The sequence below is a fragment of the Varroa jacobsoni genome, unplaced genomic scaffold, assembly GCF_002532875.2.
Source record: "Varroa jacobsoni isolate VJ856 unplaced genomic scaffold, vjacob_1.0 contig03000, whole genome shotgun sequence".
Classification (NCBI taxonomy): Eukaryota; Metazoa; Arthropoda; class Arachnida; order Mesostigmata; family Varroidae; genus Varroa; species Varroa jacobsoni.
In genome coordinates this window covers 6356-29933 of record NW_019214923.1, presented here as the reverse complement: position 1 = coordinate 29933, position 23578 = coordinate 6356, and the positions used below count along the sequence as shown (strand labels likewise).

The window sequence follows — 23578 nt, the reverse complement described above, 5'->3', positions numbered from 1 at the left end:
CCGCTAAAATTTGAACATATCGTCTATATGTATAGGATAGAACCCTAAAACTGCTATTGGTAACCTATCTACCTTTAATTTTTTTATGAAGAACAATTAAAATTTCACCTCGGGAACAGGCAGCGTGGCCACTAAATAATATTACGGTAGAGGTTCATTTCGGCCTGTTACATTTAATCTACTTTTCCTATAATATGCATATGTATATGTGTCCGGTCTATAGTGGTCTACTTTAAGGCCCACCCTATTTTTCGCTATTGAGCAATTATCTTCCGCATAAAAGTAAACAAATCATTCCAAAAAACGGTAAGTTTAAACACTTTTTAGCCCTGAGAACTGTGGCACTCATTCGGAAATACTTAAAAATGCATTAATGATTACCAAATATGAGATAATGTATCTGAAATAGAACAGATTTTGTCCTATTTCAGAATCCAAACTGTTTTTTTTTTATCGAAATATTAACAGATTACCATGAAATATGCATTCTGTTGTACCAAATATCCAAGACCCACTGTAGAAACTCGTCCTACATTGTGTCCTGTTAAGTTAACTCATACCTGGAAAGAGAGGCGGTTTTGCAGCAATAGTCTATTTTTTTTGTCTACTTTTGGTTATCTATCTTACCTGAGGTGAACGTTGACGTTTTTCTCAAATAAAAGGTTTCTGAAAAGCTGGATCGTCGGCACCAACAACATAAACTTAACGCTGCTGAACGCCTCACCCTTCACGGAAATTACATGATCGATCCTTACAGACAGGGAAACACATAATATAGTGTCATCTAATGAACCAGTGACATAAAGCACTTGTTGTGGAAGCACTATCACGCCATTTTCATCTTTTCGAACAGCGTTCTCATCGTCGCTAGGAAAAAAACTCCTTTTACTTGATCTGGTTGATGAACAGTAGAACGCAGGCAGGTATCACAAATCACGACACATCATAGAAAAGTCGGAGCCGAACTGCACCGTCCGCAAACCCCGTATTCCGTCTATTATTGTCTGAGAGCATATCTGCGAGTGACACGAAAGGAAAAATAAGTTAAATGACTGTCATTAACAATCACGCATTACGTTTGTACCGCTGAAGCCATATGCTTAGCTTAAAATTTTTGAGATCTAGTCCGACGCTAACGTATCGCTAGTCGTTCAGCTAGCACTATCCGCTTGGATAGCACTTGAATAGGAAACAAATGCACTCATTCGGTCCAATTGCATTCAAGTCTTGGACGACTTGAACGATCAGCGATCACGAATGATATGATCGCCGTGCGACGACCTCGGTCCCACTTCTCCTCTCCTCGTAATGATATCAGCGATCGCTGCACAGTGCACATCTGATACATGCTCGTAGTTGTAGTTTGGCGGCTGCCGCCGCCGTTGCCGTTGTTGTTATGTAACGTTTTAACAAGTCTCCGGCTTTGCTGCTTGAGGCCGATACCATTAGACCGAGGTGACCTTTCTAACTTCGCCAATTGTACGGCCTGATCAGTTGATCGTTGCCTCGACGCGCCAGCAACAACTCGGCGAACATTCACGTCGGCTGTTTCTCTACCGCCCAAGCGACCAGGCCGCAGTCAATCTTAATGGGCGGGCCAGCCAGCCAGCCAGCCAGCCAGCGGGTGAGCAGGGCTGAGCCCGGGCGTCACCCGAAAGCGAGGAGTAGCTCCGCCCACGGCGGTTCTGAAATAATCGACGTATATATCCCTCTTGCTCTCGGCGGCAGCCGCTGGCCTCAACTGTGGGGTGGTTCTAGACCAGCCTAGGATATTGTAAACAGCGTAAGAGCCAGCATAGAATGGCGGTAGTCGTAGTTAGTAGAAGCAGTCATAAAAGGTACAGTTGGCCGCTGCCGCCGCCTTCGCTGCCGCCGCTGAACTCTGCATATCGAAGAAACGGGATGTTGAGAGGAGCCTCGATTTTGCTGCTTGTAGACGCGGTTAAATTGAACGGTAGATGGCGCTTTATGTTAGGTGCTCTTACCGTTATAGTTGGGGCTCTCGCAGCGCTGCTAGCAGGATCCAAACGGCCTCAAACGCATTTTCTGATTAGTACTCCAGGCGCTCCAGGCGAATCGTCTTAGTCCTTCGAAGCGTTACTACGGGACCAGTGAATAACCTGAACAAGACTTGGAGCGACACCTTGCGAGCAAAGGCTCGTTTGTCTTCTGGGGTTCTGCCTACACAGCGGAGTCTCTGTAGACGATTGCCAAGCCCCGCTATCCCCTCGTAGCATAGAACGCAGGTATTTCAGCGACCGCTTACAGTCGGCCAAATGGGCCTCAACTCAACGATGGATTTCTTTGTCAATGTTCGTCTTACTGTAAAACAAGTGAGCAATATGAGTGTTGCTGGCCGTGCTCGTCACATACAATACAGTTGGCTTAAGAGTGCAGTCTGCGGATGTCATGACCATCCGACCATTTGCATACGCTCAATCAGAAGTTAGTGTTGCTAGTGCGTAGAGCACTGATATAAAATTGTATTATGCAGGATACATGTCTAGCATTTTACATGAAAGAGATGGGGAAAATATCTTAGAGTTAGAGGGATCGACAGATGGTGCAGCTCTGTTAGATTGCTAGCGATTAGTTGTATATTTATCCGACATTCGTGCCGTTGGACGGTCAAAAGTTGACCATAAAGAGACCTACGAAAAGCACGGACTAATAGCCGAAAACTGTGTGACCGGCCTTAAGTAAACTGCCCACCGGCGAATCTTCTATCGAGTTTTTTCGACGATTTTGGCCGCCACAAGTAAGGAAAATGAATTAGGGATATTTCATTATATTAGCATCTTTATAGACCTTTTTTTTGCCATCAAATATCTGATAGATTTATCGGTGTTGTTCTTTCCAGTGTTCGTTGAATTTGGCTGAGCATCTTGCAAGCCCTGCTATAGTCGGCTTGCTAGCGTGTCACACGTTCCGGTTAGTGAACTGAGCGCTTTGTAAACCTTCAGTGATGTACGCATTGGCTAGATAAGTGAAGTAGCACACAAAAAATAGATCAGTTGTCGCTAGATATTTCGCTCGATGCATAATTTCGGAGTTGTTGTGTGTTGAAGCTTGATCAGACCTTGAGCCATGATACCTAATCTAAAAGACACGTCCGGTTGAGAGGTGCATAGTTTAGCGTTTTTAGGAATATTTAGATCTCAACGGGAACAGCTAACGCTCGGAGAAGATTACATAATCAGTGTGGGGTCTAAAAAATGCAAGGAGGGATGAATTTTTTACGAAAAATCAGTGTTTATTACGTATCGGGTGTGAGTAGGAGGGATATATAACTAAAAACCTTTGTGCGCGTTTTCGATATGACTACTATAGACTGTATATTGTACGAAACGATTCGTTCGTCAGGCCTTTCGAACATATTCAATTCAGGCAATTTTAAGCCTGAGCAACTGATTTTTCTTGCAATCGATGGCAGCGCTTCGAAATCAGATGATGGTATCATTAATTAGAAAATTTGTGTCTCACTTTCCTACTGAATCACCATCACTCCTGTAGTATCCTCACGTGGTGTGCAAAGCTGACGAAGACTTTACTGCGTCTTCGTTTAGTCACAAATCGAGCATATGTAGTATGAACGGTAGGAAGAACGCTGATACAGGTTCCATTTGAACGGCATTTGTTATCGTGGTGGATGACAGGATCGATATCCCCAAAAAATCATCTCTTCTAACTGGTCTGTATCAGCCTGTTATCCTTGAAACGTTAGTCAGTCTATGTTGATCTATGTAATTCTATGCATAGCTTGTAACTGGCATCGTCGGCTAGTTTACGACAAACATGAAAAAGGCATAATATGTACCTACCACGTTCCTACCAGTTCGAAATCAAGGACATCTACATACAGGCACATCGTAGTTATTGCGACACAATATTCCTTATTATACACATTCTTGATGTAAGCCTAAATATATTTTTCAGTACTATTAGAGCTATATATATATAGCCTCTAAGCTGCAGTCGCAGCTTAGGGGCTATCTGACGAAGCTAGGGTCTTCTTTGCTCATAAATGTTATGAGACACATTGATTGATGGGGCACATTATCCGATATGAAAATCCTAAAGCTGTAAAAGCTAAGATTCTGTACTTAACAAGTTTAAGTCTTGGTCAAATCGCTATGACTGGATGAGGTTGATGCCGATGTTCAGGCTTTACTCGACTTTTTTAATATTACTTGAGCAGCTGTGCTCTTCTGTACAGGATTAATAAGCTCACAATAATTTACTTGTAACATTAGAAGTAGAAGCCCTCATCAGCTTGCGTATATCCAACCAAGTTAGAGTAAAAAAAGCTTCTGCTTTCAAGTTTTCAACACCATCGCCTTTTCCATCCCGCACGCACGCACGCACGCACGCACGCTATGTGCTATGCCAGAAGAACAATTTCTCTCCAGTTAACTTTTTCCATGTGAGGGCCGTCTACCTACGAAGCTTTCTGAAAATCCTCACGAAGCCCAAAATAGAGTCGACCTTGGAACAAGCCATTACAACGCTTACAAAATGTTCATTTATAGGAACATGACTTGTCTCGTAAGCCTTAAGGCCAGCAATAGGCAAACATGCATTGTCATTGAACAAATTAATTCTGGGTAAAATTACGTCATCATTTAAATGTAAAGAAGTTACCTTGCGTTGCTGACAAGACAAATATCGATACGGCTCATGAGTCCCGATTGTAATTACATTTATAGCACCTTTGAGTCCTTTTATTGGTGAGGTTTTTACTAGGGTCCTACCTATGGCGTACTAGCTGATGCTGAATCCGTCGAATAAATTAACTTCTACCAGAGTTTCGATGAGTGTTTATGTTACTGTAAGAACGTGTTTACTCCCATTCAAATAAATCTTATTAGGACGTTTAGGACACGCCCTATACATTTTTGTTTGCTTTTTCGGTTAAGCTTTTGAGAAGAGAGACGGGTCACAAGATATGAAGTCTAATAAATTACAAGGCACAATGTAACTTTGGGCAGAAAAAAGACTTAACGTAAATTGTTGTTTGGGGTCTTTTTTCGCATAGTTCCTTAGTTTCGTATAATTTTTCAAGATCACCACCCCAGAAGTCATACGAGCGTATCTAAAAGCTTGTGGCACCTTCAATAATATTTTTCTATAGAAAGCGTCCCAGTTTAGTCGAAGAAAAAAAAAAAAAAATATATATATATATATATATACTTCTACTACAATTCAAAGCAAGATGTGCCAGGAAAAATTAAACTTTCCAAAGAAAGCACCAGAAATATTATCGAACGAATCCCTATTGACTACCTGACGTAATTGAAATGAACGAATACTATATATCCAATATTTATATAGCGACATAGAATAGATACATTTATCTATTTACAGTAATCTATGCTGACATCTGATTTTTGCTACATACGTTATATTGGAAAGCTTTCAATTTCCTGCCCTATTTTCTGAAGCGAAATTACGATAAAAATGTTGCTCATGTCGGAGGAAACACATGTGTACTTTCAGATCTCTGCCAGTTTCATAACACTGTCCAAGATTCTATAAAATACAGAATATATATATATATATATATATATATATACATACGTAGTGAGACTTCGCTAACGTATTACACTATGTAAAAATTTAGATAGTTACTTCGTTGTATCTACGTTAAATACTTATTAGCTTGGTTCGAAGATAATAATTCAAAATTAAACAAAGATTTGCAAAACTTTCCTATAATTATCTACTATCATGCAATTTATGCACTTCTATCCCGTTACTACATACAGTGAAATCTTGACTCTCTGCACGCGTATATCTAGTTTTATAGGGAAATTTTTATATGGAAAATGAATATTTTCTTCTGATTTGTGTTTCCTGACGTGTCTTGAGCAGATCTTCGGGTCCCAGAATAATAACAATAATAATTATTATTGTTGTTATGGTTATATTGCGAGCACAAGGACTGATTTCAAAGTAACGTTTAAATGTATTTCCTAAAATAGAGCGATGCCATTGGGCCAGCGTTAGGTTCTAAGTTATTACCTATTTATCAGACAGGTAAAGGACACCCTGAGACTAAAAACTGACCAACTTGAAATAGCAATAACTCATTTATTTCCTTACGTTTCTAGCCATCAATAGACTTTTACCCACGACGAGATAGATACCTATGCAGAATTAACTGGCCATACATAGTGGGGAGGCAGGAGACGGGGCAATTTGCCAACCCGTCTCGAAGGCGGTGTTTTGCATGCTTAAGGCTGCGTATTCGCGCTAGGCTTTATATAAAGTGAGTCTTCGACCCAACTTCCTATTTATCATAAATGGCTTTACGGTTACATATAAAACGATTGTCATTCTTTGCATAGCCAACACGTGTACACATACATTAACTAATAAGGTCATCAATGTTACTTTTTTTCTTTCGGTTCAGCCAAAGAACTCGATGCACTATAAATTGGTTCGGTCAAACCATCACATTTTTAGCACTCGAACAGCATCGAACGCTTCTACAGAATGCTGGTACGTCGCTGACCGCGATCTGATGAAATTGTCCTGCGTCGCTTCCTCTGTAACACGGTGTATCCTTGGTAGATGTGCGTGTTCTGATCGTATTGTGGCAGTTGATGACGTTGTACGTAGGGGTTGTATCGCGTAAGCGAGTTCCGGCTGTTGGTATAGTAATGGGCCGTCTGCATAAAAACACACGGTAAATGCTGCGATATGTTAGGTTAACAGAAATAGTCCAATCACAAAGACAATAGCGTAGCCTGTAGGCATACAGACTTTGCTAAAAGGTTACCTTCATTCGAATATAAATAATTAATCAAAATCAACTGTGTTGCACTAATAGAAATGTCTACAACTCTTTTTACAGGACTGCTGGCCTATTTCCCATTCCTACTGAGTTAATAGGAATATTCGGAAATAATAAGTGCTATCACTTAAGGTTAATGCAGTATAAGAGGTATTTGAGACTTTAAGAGCTTCTTCTATTCGAGTTAGGCCTAATACATTCACGAGCCTTGAAAGGAACGCAAACGTCATGGAACCATATCTATGCCTTCCGCTAGTCTATCCAACATTCATCTGTGCAGGTAGATGCGATGTTCGGTAACTTTGAATTACGTTAGTGGCTGCATAGAATCTTCGCGCAGGAGCTGCCAACCAAAATGAAGTTCTTCGGGGCTGTATCGCTGGTTGATATGAAGGCGCATAGCTCTGATCAGTTGATTGAGTATAACTATAGTGGGTGGGACCATATCCTGGAATTCGTGAGCATAAACCGTCGTCACAATAAGGATGTGAGTCAGGGCACGCACTGCATGCGACGCCTTCTATATACATTTTGCCGCCGATCACGTTGCCCCTGTCATCATTAAACATATCAATGAAAAAATTAATTCTTGGTAACAATTTTTTCAGTAAGATCTCACTATTGAGCCAGATTATCGAAAAATGCTATGCGAAAATATATAAACTCTGTTTTCCTTTAAACAGAGCAATCACTTGCAGCATTTCGACAGTATCTCTATCAAGTATATCATATATATAGATCCATATGTACCATATGTTCTTGGTGTATACATATCTATATATATATATATATATAAGCTATTATTGAAAAGATGAATAAGAACTACTTTTGCCGGTTGAAAGCATTATCTTTTCTGAGATTTAACTGATGCTCGATATGAGTACTAGTATATTCTATATTCTAAGGTAGCGGACACAGATACATTGCCGAATAGGTCACAACTAGGTCAATTTTCGCAGGTACAATTTTGAAACGGTATCGACACCGGCCGGATCCAAACACTCACCCTTCGCCATAATCACACGTCCTCAAATCACTTGTTGCCCCATTTGTGCCCTCGAAAACGATTTTACCGCATCCAACTTTTTCGGTTTCTGCCCAGAGAAGCTGATATAACGAAAACGATATTGTTATTGTTACGCTACCAGGCTGATTAATGTACCCGTTTAAGCGAATCCGAGGTGTCGTAATCTTGTGTGACATATTTCATACGAGTTTTATCGAGGGTCACTAGTGTTCGTAACACGTCCATGCAGTGACGTACCTGGGTGAGATGCCCGATAGATTTGAGATCGTGTTTTTGAAGTGTAAGACGCCGGCCAAAAGAGTTTGTGTGGAGTTTCGCGGCTTCCTCATGGCCCCACAGTTCCTCGACAACAACGCCCCAGGTGTCCGGCTCCAACTTTTGATTCCACACTTCAGTGATATATATGTTTTGGCCGACATCAGAGTAAGAACCTGTAGAGCGAATGAAAAAGATAATGTTCAGATCAGAAGATCAGATGATATTTGACGATTAGTGGGAATCGGATTCTCTTCTCGTACGTGGACATGAACACGCCTTTAATTATCGGATAAATATAGCTTTGCCTGGACTTGAAAGTCTACTTCTATGCTTCAAATGCACGGGAAAATGGATAGTGGTCTTCTATGAAATCTCTCTACAGCCTAGGTAAATAGTTGACGTATTTCGTATACGCTCATCCGTGCTGCAGGGGTTACCTGTAGTGCGCTGGTTAGGATGGTCGTGCTTTAGCTTGCAGGTCACCTCCACATGGGCCTGTGCGTTGTTGGCTAGATCGTCGTCCCATTCCTAGAAGAAAAGGACCACTTAACATTTCACACACGGACTGTCGCCGACTAGCCAGTTTATTATCCAGCCCGCTAAGAGAACACGTATTGATTATTACACGTACTTTTATTTGTCGCACGGCACCCGAGCACATTTACGTATGCGTCGAGTCGGCTTTCAAAAGTAGACAAATCATTTTATCTTATTTTGGCCTAGTTAATACTTACGAGCTTCTTCATGTTTGCGGCAGCCGGCAGTCCGTATCTTCGCAGAAAACCTTTGGCTGCTTCCCGCCGGATTCGATTGTGGGCTAACAAAATCTCTTGACGTTCCTGTCCGTCTAAGCGATGGTCGTCAACGATCTGGCAGTAAGGATTTCGTCTCTGGCAGGTGATGTGTCCTGCGTAAGTACTTGATTGTAGGCAGGTAAAATGCGCTTGGCTGAAGTAGATCGCGAAGGTAAGGAAAGCACCTATAACGTCTGTTCGTAGGCTATTGAGTAACATTGGCAAAAGAAACAACGTTATTCTTTACATGAACAACCAATGGGGACGTTTGGTAGGCCTGCGTATCTAACGAAATCAAGAACGTCAATAACAAACAACTCTGTGTCTTCGTTGATGTTATTTCTGCTGGAAAGCGGTTTACAACGTAGCCTATCTCAGATTTGAACTCATCCATATAATTTAATAGTCAAATTGTAGGGCTAATAAGATCGAAGTATTAAAAAAAGACAAAAATGCTCGACAATTTTGGGCTGTCGTAACTCACGTTTGTAGGCCCATGACGCTATGAAAGCTCTTGCAGTTTTAGGAGTGACGCACTCGTCAGATTCGTCCTGTAGGGATTACGTGATGAATTATATACAACAGCCATAATCCTTGATCACCTATATAGCTAGTGCTTCATAATGTATGCCCTTTCATTGACAAAGCTATTTGGTCAACCGTTTCAAAAAAAGTCGACATATCATCATGTTTCCTCACATATTCAAAATCGTTGCCTACTTCTGGGCTACCAACGCATGCAGATCTCAGCCTACAGAAAAAGAATATTGTTTGTGTTATAAGTTGTATTGACGTCGTTAATAGTCTACGTAACCGAATTTATCCATGGCTTAAAAAACCAAGTAGTAAAAACGATCAGTACTGGGTAATTGAATTCGTATATATATATATATATATATATATATATATATATATATATATATATAAAGGTTTTTCGTCACATTGACACCTGACGAACTTCACAGATAACATTCTCTTCATTGTTCGACGAGCATAAATAATTTTATTAAAACCAAAGAAAACCCTGTTCATTTTGCTTAATTAAATTAAAACGAAACGCGGTTCATTATGATAGCGGTAGTGAGTGTCGATAAAGCCCGATTCAGATTCAGATATTACATCGATCTCGTTTTCTTTGGTCGGACTCGCTTTTATCGCTGTGCTAGTCTATTTGTTCAGGTTCATCACCGGATCCCCGATAGAAGTAGCGTTTCGATGTCGGAGATAATCGCCGATGCCTTATTCATTCCTCTGATTTTTAACATTGGCTTGATTTCGGCATAAATGAAAAGTCCCATCATGACTAAAAAGACATACAATAGAGTGTGTCAATTGTTTTGGCTTTTTTTTTTCCCTGATATTGAGCTAGTGCTTCATTGAACCAAGAAACGAACAGTAAACAAAAAATAGGAAATATATAGAAGCAGCAACGGTAGTGTACGAGGGAGAAAATTAATTTAGAATATTAAATCAAGTGTGTTACTTAGTACCGAAGGAGCCGTCTACTTTTTCGTTTCGTGTGCGAAATGTACGCGGCACGACCGCACATAAATGTACCTATATCCACGCACGCGCATACAAATTCATGCATATTCTATGTTTGAAATCTCTGACCCAGCTCGACCTTATGGCAGCTTTGCTGCTGTGCGGGTTTTTGCTATCCGACGCAGCCCGGAAAGGTACAAACTTTGCACTACTGTTATACGCCTGGCGTGTTACGATAAGCAACTAGGTACGTCAAGTCTTCAATCCGAGGATTATACCATTGAAATGTATCATAGCCGCATAGTCATCGCCATCAGCAAGAGTGGCAGTAGCATCATCGTCATCATTACACCGTCTATTATCATTGGTAAACGCACTGGAAAAAGCGAAACCGGCAAATTTCTTTATCGTCTTCTGTTAGAGTCCTGAACGCCCGCTGACGAAAGAGCGGTCTCTTGGGACTAATTTTGTGGCACCGCCGTCCACTCGCCGTTGTCGCTGCTGCTGGTTGACGTTTTCCAGCGACGATGCCAACCGCTCAATAACGTTTCGCGGGTGGGTAGACTGTCTTCACGTGCACGTGCTGCTTAAACGTCGCTGCCTCTTATAAAAATGACAAAAAAGAAGATCTGAAATAACATGATTCGGTTCATTTGATGCTGGTGCCGACGACAAAGCTGCTTAATTCGTTCCTTCAGCTGCTTGGCAAGGCGGCAAAAAATAGCGATGAAAAAGTCTTTGTAACCAGTTATAGATAAATCGGAAAAGAGCAATTTATATCCTGCCTGATCGCCTGCCCATCCTCCCCGCCAAATCCGCCAAAGGAGCAAAGTAATATGCATAGAAACAAGTTCTGCATATAATACCAGCTGGCTAGAATGAAAGCAAAACAGAGACTCAGTACTGAAATCAAGCCCGTGAGATAATAATGGATCCCTGAAATGATCCGTGAATGGGGCACCGAAACGCAATATGCACTGAACCTGTGTCTTCCAGAAGATTATATCAGACCAATTGAAAATGTCAGTACCGCTTCCCAACCCTTTCGTCTCCAAAATGTACAATCGAATCTGTAAATCCTGGCTTTTGAGACACTGAAGCGACACCGTAGGTGCCTCCGTTAATTGTAGATTAAAAAATCGCACAAAGCCATTACAAACTATGCGTTTAGGAGCTCGCTAATTTCCACGATATATCTAAGCTGTATATTGTTCTAGCTTAAGTACACTGGTGGCAATAGACATCATGAAGGAATAAGCCCTTTAAAAATGTAGTTTCAGGGTGTACTGGACGCTTCCTAATCGAAATGCTCGAGAATACGCCAGTCTTCGCTTATTTTCTTTTCATTAGGCAAAAATACATTGATTACACCGAATAAGAGCCGTTTTTCTCTCTTAAACTAAGCTATTTTAGTTCTTGTTTATAATTCGTACAGGCTTTTACTATCCAATATATTCATCACATACGTATCTAAACGTCCAGGCCAGCGGTAGAAATGGTGTGTACGAAGAGAAAAAAGTTCACGTAATAGCTTCTAATTATGAGAAGTTCACTTTCAGATCAGATACAAAGTCCTGGCTATTTTCATCCGAGCAATTTTTCTAGTACGGATAATAGTGCACGGGCGCTGACCTAGGGAAGTCTTATCGAGTTCGTTCATTTCCTTTCACCTCGGGCCTCGCGGCCATACTGCGAGAGTGACTGTACGGTAGTCTTGGCTTACGATGACTGTTAAAGTTCCATTTTATAAGCAAATATTATTGATGCTGATACAGGTAATTACTGTTTATGTTGTATTGTTATTTGTGTTGTATTAAACTAGAATTTCTGCTCGTTTTCACTGATTTTTGCGCTGAGATCATTTTCTTTAGCTTAATTATCCTGGTTCGTGTGATTGCTGAAAACACAACTAGAACAAGAAACATATTACTACTCTCTAAAAAAAAACTATTTATTTTTTTTCTATGTAGGGCAGATTGTTACGCAGCCCTTATATAAACGTTCATATTTCCACTATATAAGAAACCCCTCATTCGTATATTGTTATCTAGCACTGATAGCCTCAACGGAACAATCGTACCGATTCTACACTAGCAAAGTTGAAAAAAATGTATATCATCAAATAGAATAGTTGGAAAAATTACTCGAAAAAATGGTAAGCTCTAGAAGAAAAAAAAGGTTATCAAACAATAGCTTCTTTCGGATCGAGCTTCCTACGCACGTTGGCCACCTCTTCAAAGTAGAGATGCTGCTGTTATATAACTATAAAAAGGTCTGCTCTCAATGTGACACAATGACAAGATCCTTACTCTCCCTGCATCGACTTCCCGTATCAGTTCCACTGGTGATCTAACCAATTATCCCGAAAAAAAGTGTTTTTTTCTCCCTCAATGCGTCGTTGGCGATTATCCGGGTGCGTTAATACGGAAATTCGTATTCGCACGCTAATGGGTAACGACAGTACGATGTAATACATTCTGTTTGCTATCGCGTCCTTCGTTCTTCCGAAATAGATGTTGACTACAGTTCAGTGGGGAACGGTTATCTGTGGGCTTAAATTTTTGGCCCAGCGATTGGGAAATACTTGTGCCGGGTAGAGCGATGGGGCTACAGGTAAAAGGCAAAGCACATATGCTCTCGTGAAAAGCATAAGTTGACAAATCGACTTTTAATTTGACCGCATTGAAGCTTGCTGCATTTCTAACCGGAAACGTACATTTACTGCAGCTCCTATGTAAACTGTATATAGGTTTAAGTTTATCCTGAATACGCGCTCGAATGGACATCTATCTCTTTCAGTACTTTACCTAGTTAGTAGAGAATTAACAACAAAACAGCTCTCTCACTAACGCTGAGTTCGGACTTGGCTTCGGATACTTCATGTATCGATTTGCGAAAATTCTTTAAGGCTGAGCCGTTTAAAACAAGCGGCATTCATCCGCCTGAACTAGCTGCTATCAATGCTCAAATAAGAATCACTAACGGAAACGTAAAATAAGCTTATGGTACGGTTAACATGTAGCGTTTTTACATGCAAATGCAGCCGAGCATAGCGGAACAGAAGTTGACACAAGCGATCCAAAAAAAAAAAATAGGATTTTTTCCCGTTGCTGTGTCGTTTGCAGTCTTCCAAAGCCAGCTTTGAAGAGGTAAAAACACCACTCCTAAAACCATCTGCCAATAGGCAGATAGCTAGCTATTTATTAAGTTGAAACACTTTATCTGTGTTTGATTGAAATAGTACTACCTTACTGATCAGTATTAACGTTTCTATCGTCCTGGTGATCGCAATATCGAAATCACAAAAAAGTATGGATTGGGTTGGCTGTTACCGGAAGCGATTTCTGCGCCGATATTATGCTAAATTCTAATCACCAACCTAGGCAAGAGACTAAAATTTTGTATCGGAAGCTGGCGACAAGCGGCAAAAGAAATGACAGTCGAAAAGCGTTTGAATGGTCCCGACCCGTTGTTACTTGTACGGGATCAACTGTGGAAGGGGCAAATGATAAGAGAACAGAATCCACGGGGCCAAACTGTGAATGGCAGTTGTCATCTTCATCAATCTAACAGAAAGGATCAGTGATCGACGAAGAAAAAGAAGGGCGTAAAAACATGTAGTCAGTGCTGTAAGCTGTTAGACTGGGAAATGGCAATGTTGCTCTATAATGTCGATCAATGGAAGTATCAAAACTGGTCGACAGCTATGACGAATATATGTTAACATCTAACAATGTGATGCAACGCAAGAAAGCTCACTACCAAATATTATCTTAATAATCTTTTGTTTTTTTTTTTTATTAGCAGGGTTTGCTTTTTTGAATCAGATGGCTTTTGGCCTATTTTTTAAATATGACAGATTGTGGTTTCCGATGGATGAAAAACAAAAAAGAACGCCTTAGATTTGCCTTTTGAACTCCGTGTAAACCTAGAGAGTGCGATAGAAAATCTTTCAATGAGTAGTCGAATGAAGGCGCCTACGAAAGAGGTCAGGAACTTTAAGGTGACACTGAGTCATGTGTAAAACAGAAGTCTATTTAACCTATTGAAAGTGTGGAGCTGAATAGTTAGTTTCTTTGATCAATTCAGTCTTCCGTATCGCCGGCACGATTTTGAGTCATATCTGTTTGCGTTTAGAAATCAACATTGCCAGTGGAATCGCTCATCTTTACAGACCTAGTTTCTAGGCAGGGAAGCCTTATCACAGTCATAGTACGGGCGACCTGTGCTTGAGGGGCAGTTTGCCGCGTGCCGGTTTGCACCTGGCTTAAGTGTACCTGTAATTTTTTTTATTAGATATGATCAAACGGTTACAAAGTGATTTAATGCATAAGTCAACTTACCTCTATCGGTCTGTATTTGGTAGATATTAATTACATGCACGGCATCCGCTCACTGGATTCCAACATATAAGTACACTAGAAAACTCGCAACACTCTACTTCTTGGGTAATCTGTGACCAAAGCTTTAAAGTTTTTCCCGAAAACAGATCCAATAAATGATATTTAACTTTTAGGTAAGTTAATAATACTAGTACTTGCGTGCCGTAGATTCTTAGTGCATTTATCGTATAGACAATTGTTGTAGTCCGTTGTGACAAATGAGCTTTTCTGTTGGCCGTCCGAACAGACAGATCAGTCTATTTAGCTGACTTATTCAAACAGAGTACGTCGTTTTTCAAAAATTAAATCATTGGCTTCAGTAACAAAGATAGAAATCTACAAGTTTGCAGCGCGGCCACTATCAAAGTTGCGCGCAACAATTGAGTTCGACTATCACCGCGTGTGTCGATTTTCTGGGGAAAATCAATATAACAGCAGCCGCGGACAAGTCACGACAGCAACTAAAAGAGGCTATGATGAAAATGCGACAAATTCGTAATTTCGTTTTTCTCTTACAGTCTTCAGTTATAGCGGCCGCCGTGAGGGAGACAGAGGTTTTTATCGACTCTATTTCAGTGACTGCATCCAAAGGACGCATCCTCTGGTACTGCTATAGGATAGGGCCCTTTCCCCATATCGTGCCGAGCGCTCGCGTCCCTCACCCTGAGATCCGAAAACGGCAGACGTCGCCGGCACCGTCTCGACCGCAAGGGAACGAGCATCACGGTCAGCTAGAGACTCCCATTGTGGCTGATAAGGTTTGTAGACTAGCTATCATCACCCGCACAAAGGTGATGCTTGCTTCTACTAAGCTGTAATAATTTCACTAGTGTCAACGTCGATAACAGTTACTGGACTTAAACTAAAGCTAAGGAGCAATGCCTTGCCTGGTCCAACCCCCCAGTCTATCGCGGCCGTTGTTCTTGTCTCTTTAGCTCGTTGTAAAGGCATTCGAACTACGTAAGTTTTTTCATCCATCTACGGCTTGCTTGGTGTCGCTAGTCGATCGCACACACGACAAAGCGTCGATGAGCAGGGCCGAAGCGGCCGGATAAGGAGTGTAAATGCCGTTTTTTGACGCGAACCGTGCATGCTAACATGCAACCCTGCCCATATGCAATCATCCCTATATAATATGACAACATGGACGCATAAATATTAGTATGTATTGGCAGACAGAATAAGACCAATTGTCATCAATGCCCTATTCCTTGCCGGTTCAAACAATCGCCCCGATAAGACCGGCCGTCGAGATTATGTCTCTAATATAGGAAACGGTACCTCCGGTCGTTCAACATGAAGAGGATAATATCACACAAACAATTATTTGCTAATTAATTGTCCATAGGTAACTAATTATTTTATCACCGCCACCTAAAGCTACACCCACTGGCTCAAAGGCAATATGAATGGTAATGAATCGTGCAAGCGGCAAATGGCCGCGTTGTTTGCTCTCGTACTTTTAGTGACAATGGCAAAGAGGCAAAAAAAAGACTTCAACTTTGACCCATGATCTGTCATAATTTTCTTACACTTGCCTCAAACAGAAATCACTTATAGAGCGAACAGCTAGATAACAGTCTAAACTAATAGTACGTTTTGATTATCGAATACTGGGAGCAGTCTGTTTTAAGTTGAACCCAGCTACGTTGAGCGTCAATATCAAGATGCAAAGCGTTCCTGTTTTCATTGAGCGGTCCACAGACGGATGACGCGGGGCGATGTCAAGTGTGTCTACGCCAACTTTAACTGCAACTTTAATTCGGCAAGAATTTAAACAAAAGTTTAAACTTTTAAAAAAGTTTTAAGCAACTTTTAAAAGCCTACATTTGTGGCTGCGCATCGCTTTTTTTTTCCTAACTATAAGAAATCTTTTAGTCAAAGGTTGAGTCTTCAATTTAAGCTTTGGCACCTTATCTTGTGAATATATATACTATAGATTATAAACTATAGAGGCACTGAGGGGTGCTTTACTGTAGATATCGTCTGGAGAAGTTAAAACAGAATACTTGTTTGGGTTGAATAGCAAGTTTTAACTAATGCTACTTTGCACGAATGCAGAGGTCAGTTGTACATTATTGATCTCTAAACTTGCTTTCCGATTGTAGATTTACGCTATAGGCAGCTTTATATAGTTAGACGCCTTTTTTTCCTAATAAAAGTATCCAAAATAAAGTCACTGCGGAAAAATACAAACGAAATATAAGAAGAAGTCAAGCCGGTTAAGATATTCACGATAGCTAGGAACTTATGATAACTAATAAACTTTGAAGGTCTTAACGAGGGAGTAAAGCAAGCAAAGCTTAGGCCGAACGGGAAGCTCTGCTAGCGTTTGAATGTTTCACCTAGTTAAATAACTTTCATCGTATAGAAATCCATTCTTATGCAAACCGTACAGTCTAACGTATGAATGTTCTAACCTGTATTTTCTTACCTTTAGCAAATCAATCTATATCTTCTATATTTATAATACAATCTATATATATACGATTCTAAAAAATATTTCTGAAGCTCAGTCTTTAAGGTGAAGACGCTTATCGTGAACGTGTGTATCAAATATTTCGTAATAGCTCACGAAATAGAAACAACTTTTGCTGAGTCGGTGAATTTACCGGTAACGGTAACCAAGAACGATACGGATCGATCTTGTCAGGATCCTCGAAGTATCCGACAGCGTCGGTGAAAAAACTTTTGCTAATTAACACAGAAAATGTCAACGATAAACACACATTGAATCGTGGGTGACAGCGCCCGATTTACTGACCGGCTTTGTATAATACAAAAAATAAAGTGGCAGCACAAAAATCCTAGTGCCCTATTACGGATTAGGCAAAAATCCCTATTACGGAAAATGGAGCGCGGGTTCAAAAGCAGCGAATTTGTGGAAACGTTGCGCATTTCCTTTGTTCCAAAGCAGGTACGCTGGAGAGACCTTATACCTTTTAGAAAGCAATTTTATGATTTTTCTCTTAGGATTACGAAGGCGCCGCTTCAGTGCCTTATCATCCGACTTCAAATCTACGACCAGTTAAATGCGCTTCCAGTGCCTGCTGTAACAATAGATGATGTTACAAATGATTTACGAGGGATGACATGTACTTCAGCTAAATTCGCTGACTTTGGAAGAAATCGCAAATTTAAGTCTATAAACACTAATAGGCGTTTCACCTCGAAACGGGTATAGATATTTACTATTGGCAATTAGTTCAGGTTAATGTTTTTCTTCTAAAGCAACTATTTAGAGTAACAAACATGTGCTAAGTACTCCTAGCTGAGACTAAAGTTATAAAAAAAAAAAAAACGCAACAGTATCATTTTGACTTTAACTTGTTTATGTTTGATATATATATATATATTGGATTGGAAAGAAAATTTCCGCGCTTCAAAAAATTTCCCTTTCTAAATTCCCTTCGCTTGCAACGTACCGTTAGAAGTCGCTCCTTCTGCTCTGATAGTAGGCTGTAACGGTATTGTGTTATGAATGAAATGTTTATTCAAAAGAACTCTTCAAATATGGATATTCGAAGCGGGACAAAATACATCATTGACACCTTCTGTACTATGTATTTCATTAACCAAACACTACTGCCAAACACTACTGAAACAGCATCATGATACGTTCACCTTGTGGACACTAACGGAGCTATCGGTAGAAGAATTGCTAAAGAATAGTCTAAGCTTAAAAACAATACCCGAAACCTAAAGAGTGCTCCCCGCTCTGGCCGCCGACTAAATGGCGATCATTTAAGGGCACTTCAAAAGAAAGACGGCCAACAGACAACTTGAAAATTGTAACCAAAAAGATGGGCCACAGCCACACATGCCGTCATTAACCACCTCAAGTTGCTAGAATTTATACAAAAAAATTGCAGTTTTAGTACCCCATGAACCTTCTGAATCCAACGAAGAATCATCTCGCCTAATATTGAACGTCACGTGGGTAGGATAACCGATTTTTCGACAGGATTAAGGAGAAGTGGTGTCTGAACGTCAACCACGCATTCTTCGAAAATGAGGAGCCCCAGGAGAAGAGGAAAGCTTTGATAAAAAATTATGTTGTGATATTGTAGGGGCCTAATTCACTGAAAACGAATAAGACCGTTAATAGGCATATTACTTTTTGGGCCAACCTGCATGAGAAAAAAGACCCGACGAATGAACCTACACAGCAAAGCTGTTCTCCTGGACTTCGCACACCTTACCGAATTTTACACTGACAGTTCTGTGACCATTTTCGTTTACTGGGCAGTCAATTTCGCGGCCCTTCCTGCCACAAAGATCGGTAACTTGAAACATGGTTGGGAAACTTCTTCCAGACGAAACCGCTACCTTCCAGCATGACCACATACACTGCTGGTGGCGAGTGGCGAAAGCGTCCTGAACGACAACAAGAGATACACACCATGAAAAATTATTGTCGCAGGAATAGAGAAAGAAGTGCTGCTTTCAATTCAGTAACAAAGCGCAGAAACTCTCCTTTTAATCTAATTGATTCGAGTCAATTCCAGTGAATTTTGGTCGACCCCATGGAGTAAGTCTTATCTAAGCGTGACAGGACATGCTCATGCAAGTCCTCAGTTATTTATGGGTCTGCTTGAACATTTCAGCCCGAATTTTATGATCAGCAAAAAAGATCGAAATTTTTTATTGCTTGAATTTTTAATGTCGTTTTAATATTATGCTTCCTGTCATCGACTACAATCAAAAGAGTCTGACCTCTGTTGCTTTAGTAGCAACGCGCTGCAGTCTATTCATGGCGTAAACACCTTGACCCTAAAGCTGTATATATTTTGACATTTGCCCGTAATTTTTCACCTGCGGTATAATGCTTAGTAATAATGTTTCATAATAGATTCTGTTAAATTCACTGATTTACGAGCCATATACTTCACGCGTATATAGATTTTCCTTGCCCGAAGAAATCGTAGTAAATGTTTAACCATAGCAAAAAGTACGCCCAGTAAACGATAGCAAATCTACAATATAATTCTACCCTGTCCTTAAGGGCTATGGAATACAAAGCCCGAAACTGTTTTCGTTGCCTGCCACGTCATCCTCGATCTATCGCATTGAAGATATAAACGAATCCAGACCATAGATTGTCAAATTTGATGTAAGTATTTACACCACAATCTGTCTAACTGGACTCTAACCGAATTACAGATATAACGTTTGGAGAATTGCAAGAAAAACAACGAAACCATGCTCCAGAAGGTTAGGTCAATGACCAATGATGCGAAAATATCTACGAAATTATTCCAAATTAGGTGATGCAGACGTCTGGTTTATGCGTTTGTACAGACACACGACATGAACTATATGTGAGGGCTAACAAGCAACGTCAGAACACCACCTTCTATGGTACTAGCGTATGTCTGAGGGCTGCCACTAGGATCAGCAATATCGAGTGAAAGAAAAATTCTACTAGCGACCAGTTTCACAGAAGACCTCGACTTACGAAAAGCATTTACGTGAAGTGTTAACTTCAGGCGAACAGTTGTTACTCTAACCCTATCTATTCCATAACGAAGGACACATGTACCGAGACATTATCTCAAAACGCGTAAAACTTTGATGAATCACTTAAAAAAAACGCGCATGCCGAATTTTTTTTCTGCCGTTCGCCCAGAAGAGTGAAGGCTCAGATTAAAAAAAAACTTGACGCAGCTTAACTACTTTTGCAAAGTCCACGTGGTTTCGGGTGACCTTCTGCCCTTATTAGCACAGATGAACACTTTTGCAATGGCCGACATTGTGAAGAAGATCGTTCGAAGAAGATAGCCAATTCATACGTTACAAATCAGCTGAATAACATGTGTTGAGTAGGCCCAAATTTTACTTCAGTTTTGCGTAGGCATGTACATATTAATCATACATGTATTCTAGAGGCAGGGCCTCTTGGTACAATATATTTGAAGACTGATGCTTGTGTAACTTCCGTCATGTCCGCGGATTATGAGAATCTATGTGGCATTTAAGGAATCGATTCCCCCGCGCCCCGACGCGGCAATCTGGTTAAGCTTTTACTTGAAGGATCTTTATCAATGCTTGACAGAGACGCATTCGAAACTCCATCTTTGCAGGCCCAAACAAAATATGCCGTCTTCATACCTCGCTTTCATCTCAAATTTTCACTTCTATGTCGGCAATTACACCTGTTATTGGTAATTTGTAAAGCTCACATTTTTTCCATACAAATATATAAGAGCCTCTGCGTCAATGAAGTCCTCACCGCAGGACCAGACTTACTGTACTCAGTGATCTTCCAGTTTACTTTAGCTTGAATCGAAACGGATCAATTAATAAGATGATTCAATTTCGCTGTACGCCAACTGCAAGAGGCTGCTTTTATAGCGGATTTCGCATATCGATCTTATTACGACGATCGTTGTTTTTTTATCGCTTTTTCCCCACTACCTAACGTACTCTCGCATCGCTTGATTCTAGCTGATCTCCTTGTACCACAAGGGCCAAAACAAACAGGTCGTTACCGTACAATTTTACTAGCGCTTTTACCAAACAACTGCGCGTACTGGTTCCCGCTTAAATGAAACAGCCAGCAGCAATGGCTTACTCGTCAAGTCGCAAGGTTTCAGCGCATCTGCCCCGTTCTTTCGGATACAACCCCAGCCACAGTTGGCATAATGGCCGAATGGGAGATAATATGGCGGCTGCTGCTGCTGTCATAGCGTCATTTTGAAAGGCATACACAAATGCGTGCACCCTGACTTTTCTCATTTTGACCGATAACGAGGTGTTATATGTGTGGCCATGTATTGGCCGTGGTACTTGTGTGTTTCGCTAACAAGTTCACAAAGACAAACAAAGTGGAAGTACATTTCCGCGAATCTGATGGCGCGCTTGCTTTCGTTCCTCGTTGCCGCCGTCCGACGCTGCCGTTTCTGCGGTTGTCAATTGTATTGAGTTCTCATGGCTCGTTAATGCGTTAGCGTAATGGAGTGTTTCATCCGAATCGGCTGACGGCCGCCGTCTATGATGAGCTATCTATCTCCGTTCTTCAGTTTTTCCTTGTCAATATATGAGAATTAAAAACGGAAGGGTCAGAATTAGTTGTAGTTCTTTTGCATTCGTATGACCAGGCCAGGCTGCCACTGCCGCAACATCAGATTACAGATTGCTACGTCACATGTTTCGTATGTTTTTGGAAATTTGTGCTTCTTTTCAGAAAAACCGGCCCCAACCCCCGAAGCCCGGTGATCTGCCAGCGTCAGATCAAGCAACCAATGAGAGCATAAACAACCGCCTCCCCGTTTGACCTGATAAGCGACAAATGAATACGAAGGATATATGCGAATGCCACCAAAACGGCTCACCCAAGTCATATTATAGTTATATAGTGACTATGTTAGTAAATAAAAAGGAGCAGATACAGTGTTAGTGGACGATTATCGGTACAACAACCACTGCGTTCCATAAGCCTTATTATCTGGCCGTAGGTTTTTGCTAGTATAAGGAAATCGTGCTTGCGACTGTCCACTATCCGGTGGTACGTTAGCAATAACTGGTCCTCAGATTCTCAGCGTAAATTTAAAAGAGACTATGAAAAACATTTGTAATTGTTACTCAGTGTTACGCAGGTAAGGACAGACACGACCGAGCTCTGAGGTTTGTCAAATGGCCGAAAACAGGCGTCTTTCATGTGTAAGAAGATATGCCGTTGTTATCTGTGCGCAATCTTTTCTTCGCAAGAAGACAAATTTATACTGTTGTATCGTGCTGTTGGCATTATACAGCATATATATATATATATATATATATACAAAATTAACGAAATGGTCTGCTCCATCGCCTTCATCCCGACCTGAGTCTACGTTTTTAGAGAACTTTAGTAGAAGAGTAAAAGTTTTTAAACGGTCTGTCATTAGAGTTACGACTGGCCATTTACATTTGTCGTCGAACTTCTTACCAAGCAATGGCTTATATATAGGCCCTGTTTTTTCGCCAATTTCGACATTGCTTGTTTTGATCGTCCTAATATCAACCCTGCGACGAATTCTGTTTGTTGAAATTAATTTAACCTGGTCTACAGGCCCTCATAAACAATTGGTTAATCATAAACATTTTATCTTCCCTCATTTAATTGTTTGTTCATGATTCCTTATTCTTTCTTATAATGTTTTTGTTTAAAAGATGTTGAAATAGACAGAAATGTTTCTTTTTGTTTTGTAACAAGGAAAGTTTTAATTGAAAAATACAAATCTCCAAAATATTTCTAATGCATTTTCCTCGAAAATATACAGATCCGAAGGGGAGCACGGCATTGTGTTTCAATATTAAGATCGCTCTTTGTAGAAACTTTTCTTCGACGTTTTTTTACAGAAAGCACTATTCTTCTGTCGGTAGCAAAATTTTCTCAAAATTCCCGGACACCATCATCATAAAATACCTTACCCTTATAGCCTATGCTGCGTGTTTAATATACATTCTGAAGAGACGCAATATGAAGCGGTTACCTGAATTATATTTAGTTTTGGTAAAAAAACGTTTCACAACAAGATTACCTACAGGGCAAAAATAATTACACAAGCTTTTAGTTGTATTCAGTGCAATGGCTTCGTGCGACTCATTTCTCTATACTAGAAATCAAGTGTTCTATCATGATCAATTTGGCCACTCACTTTCAATAATCTCGTGCTTGCCTTTTGCCTTGCCCATCGAAAGGCCCATACGCTTGTTAGCCCTGAGAAAGCTGCTCCTATATAACGTATTATCGTTCCTGTAAACTTTAAACTACGTTTAGATAACATATAAAGCGATGTTAAGGCCGCACGCGCCATAGAGCTCCGCAGGGCATAATTTCGACTAGAAATATTCA

General features: G+C 40.6%; 1 protein-coding gene and 1 long non-coding RNA gene across 7 annotated transcripts; one reads left to right on the top strand and one right to left on the bottom strand.

The window, feature by feature from the left end:
- The first annotated feature begins 2066 nt into the window (after window positions 1-2066).
- LOC111272685 (uncharacterized) lies at window positions 2067-22185 on the top strand. Of its 3 annotated transcripts, none has more exons than XR_015315804.1 (4): window positions 2067-2445; window positions 2861-2931; window positions 15261-15500; window positions 21929-22185. It is a non-coding gene; the product is annotated as an uncharacterized LOC111272685 (long non-coding RNA). The 3 variants fall into 3 exon arrangements; XR_015315803.1 differs by having other exon boundaries at window positions 2067-2758; XR_015315802.1 differs by lacking the exons at window positions 15261-15500; window positions 21929-22185 and adding an exon at window positions 6857-7098.
- Window positions 5904-15253, bottom strand: LOC111272684 (scoloptoxin SSD552). Of its 4 annotated transcripts, none has more exons than XM_022854263.2 (8): window positions 14704-15253; window positions 9360-9426; window positions 8816-9080; window positions 8519-8609; window positions 8061-8254; window positions 7803-7903; window positions 7108-7348; window positions 5904-6671 (listed from the first exon to the last, which is right to left on the bottom strand). In XM_022854263.2, the coding sequence occupies exons 2-8, from the start codon at window positions 9371-9373 to the stop codon at window positions 6489-6491; spliced, it is 1089 nt and encodes a 362-aa protein (XP_022709998.1). In that variant the 5' UTR covers window positions 9374-9426; window positions 14704-15253; the 3' UTR covers window positions 5904-6488. The 4 variants fall into 4 exon arrangements, with proteins under 4 accessions (XP_022709998.1, XP_022710000.1, XP_022709999.1 ...); XM_022854265.2 differs by having other exon boundaries at window positions 8816-9029; XM_022854264.2 differs by lacking the exon at window positions 14704-15253 and adding an exon at window positions 14537-14645.
- Window positions 22186-23578: the final 1393 nt, after the last annotated feature.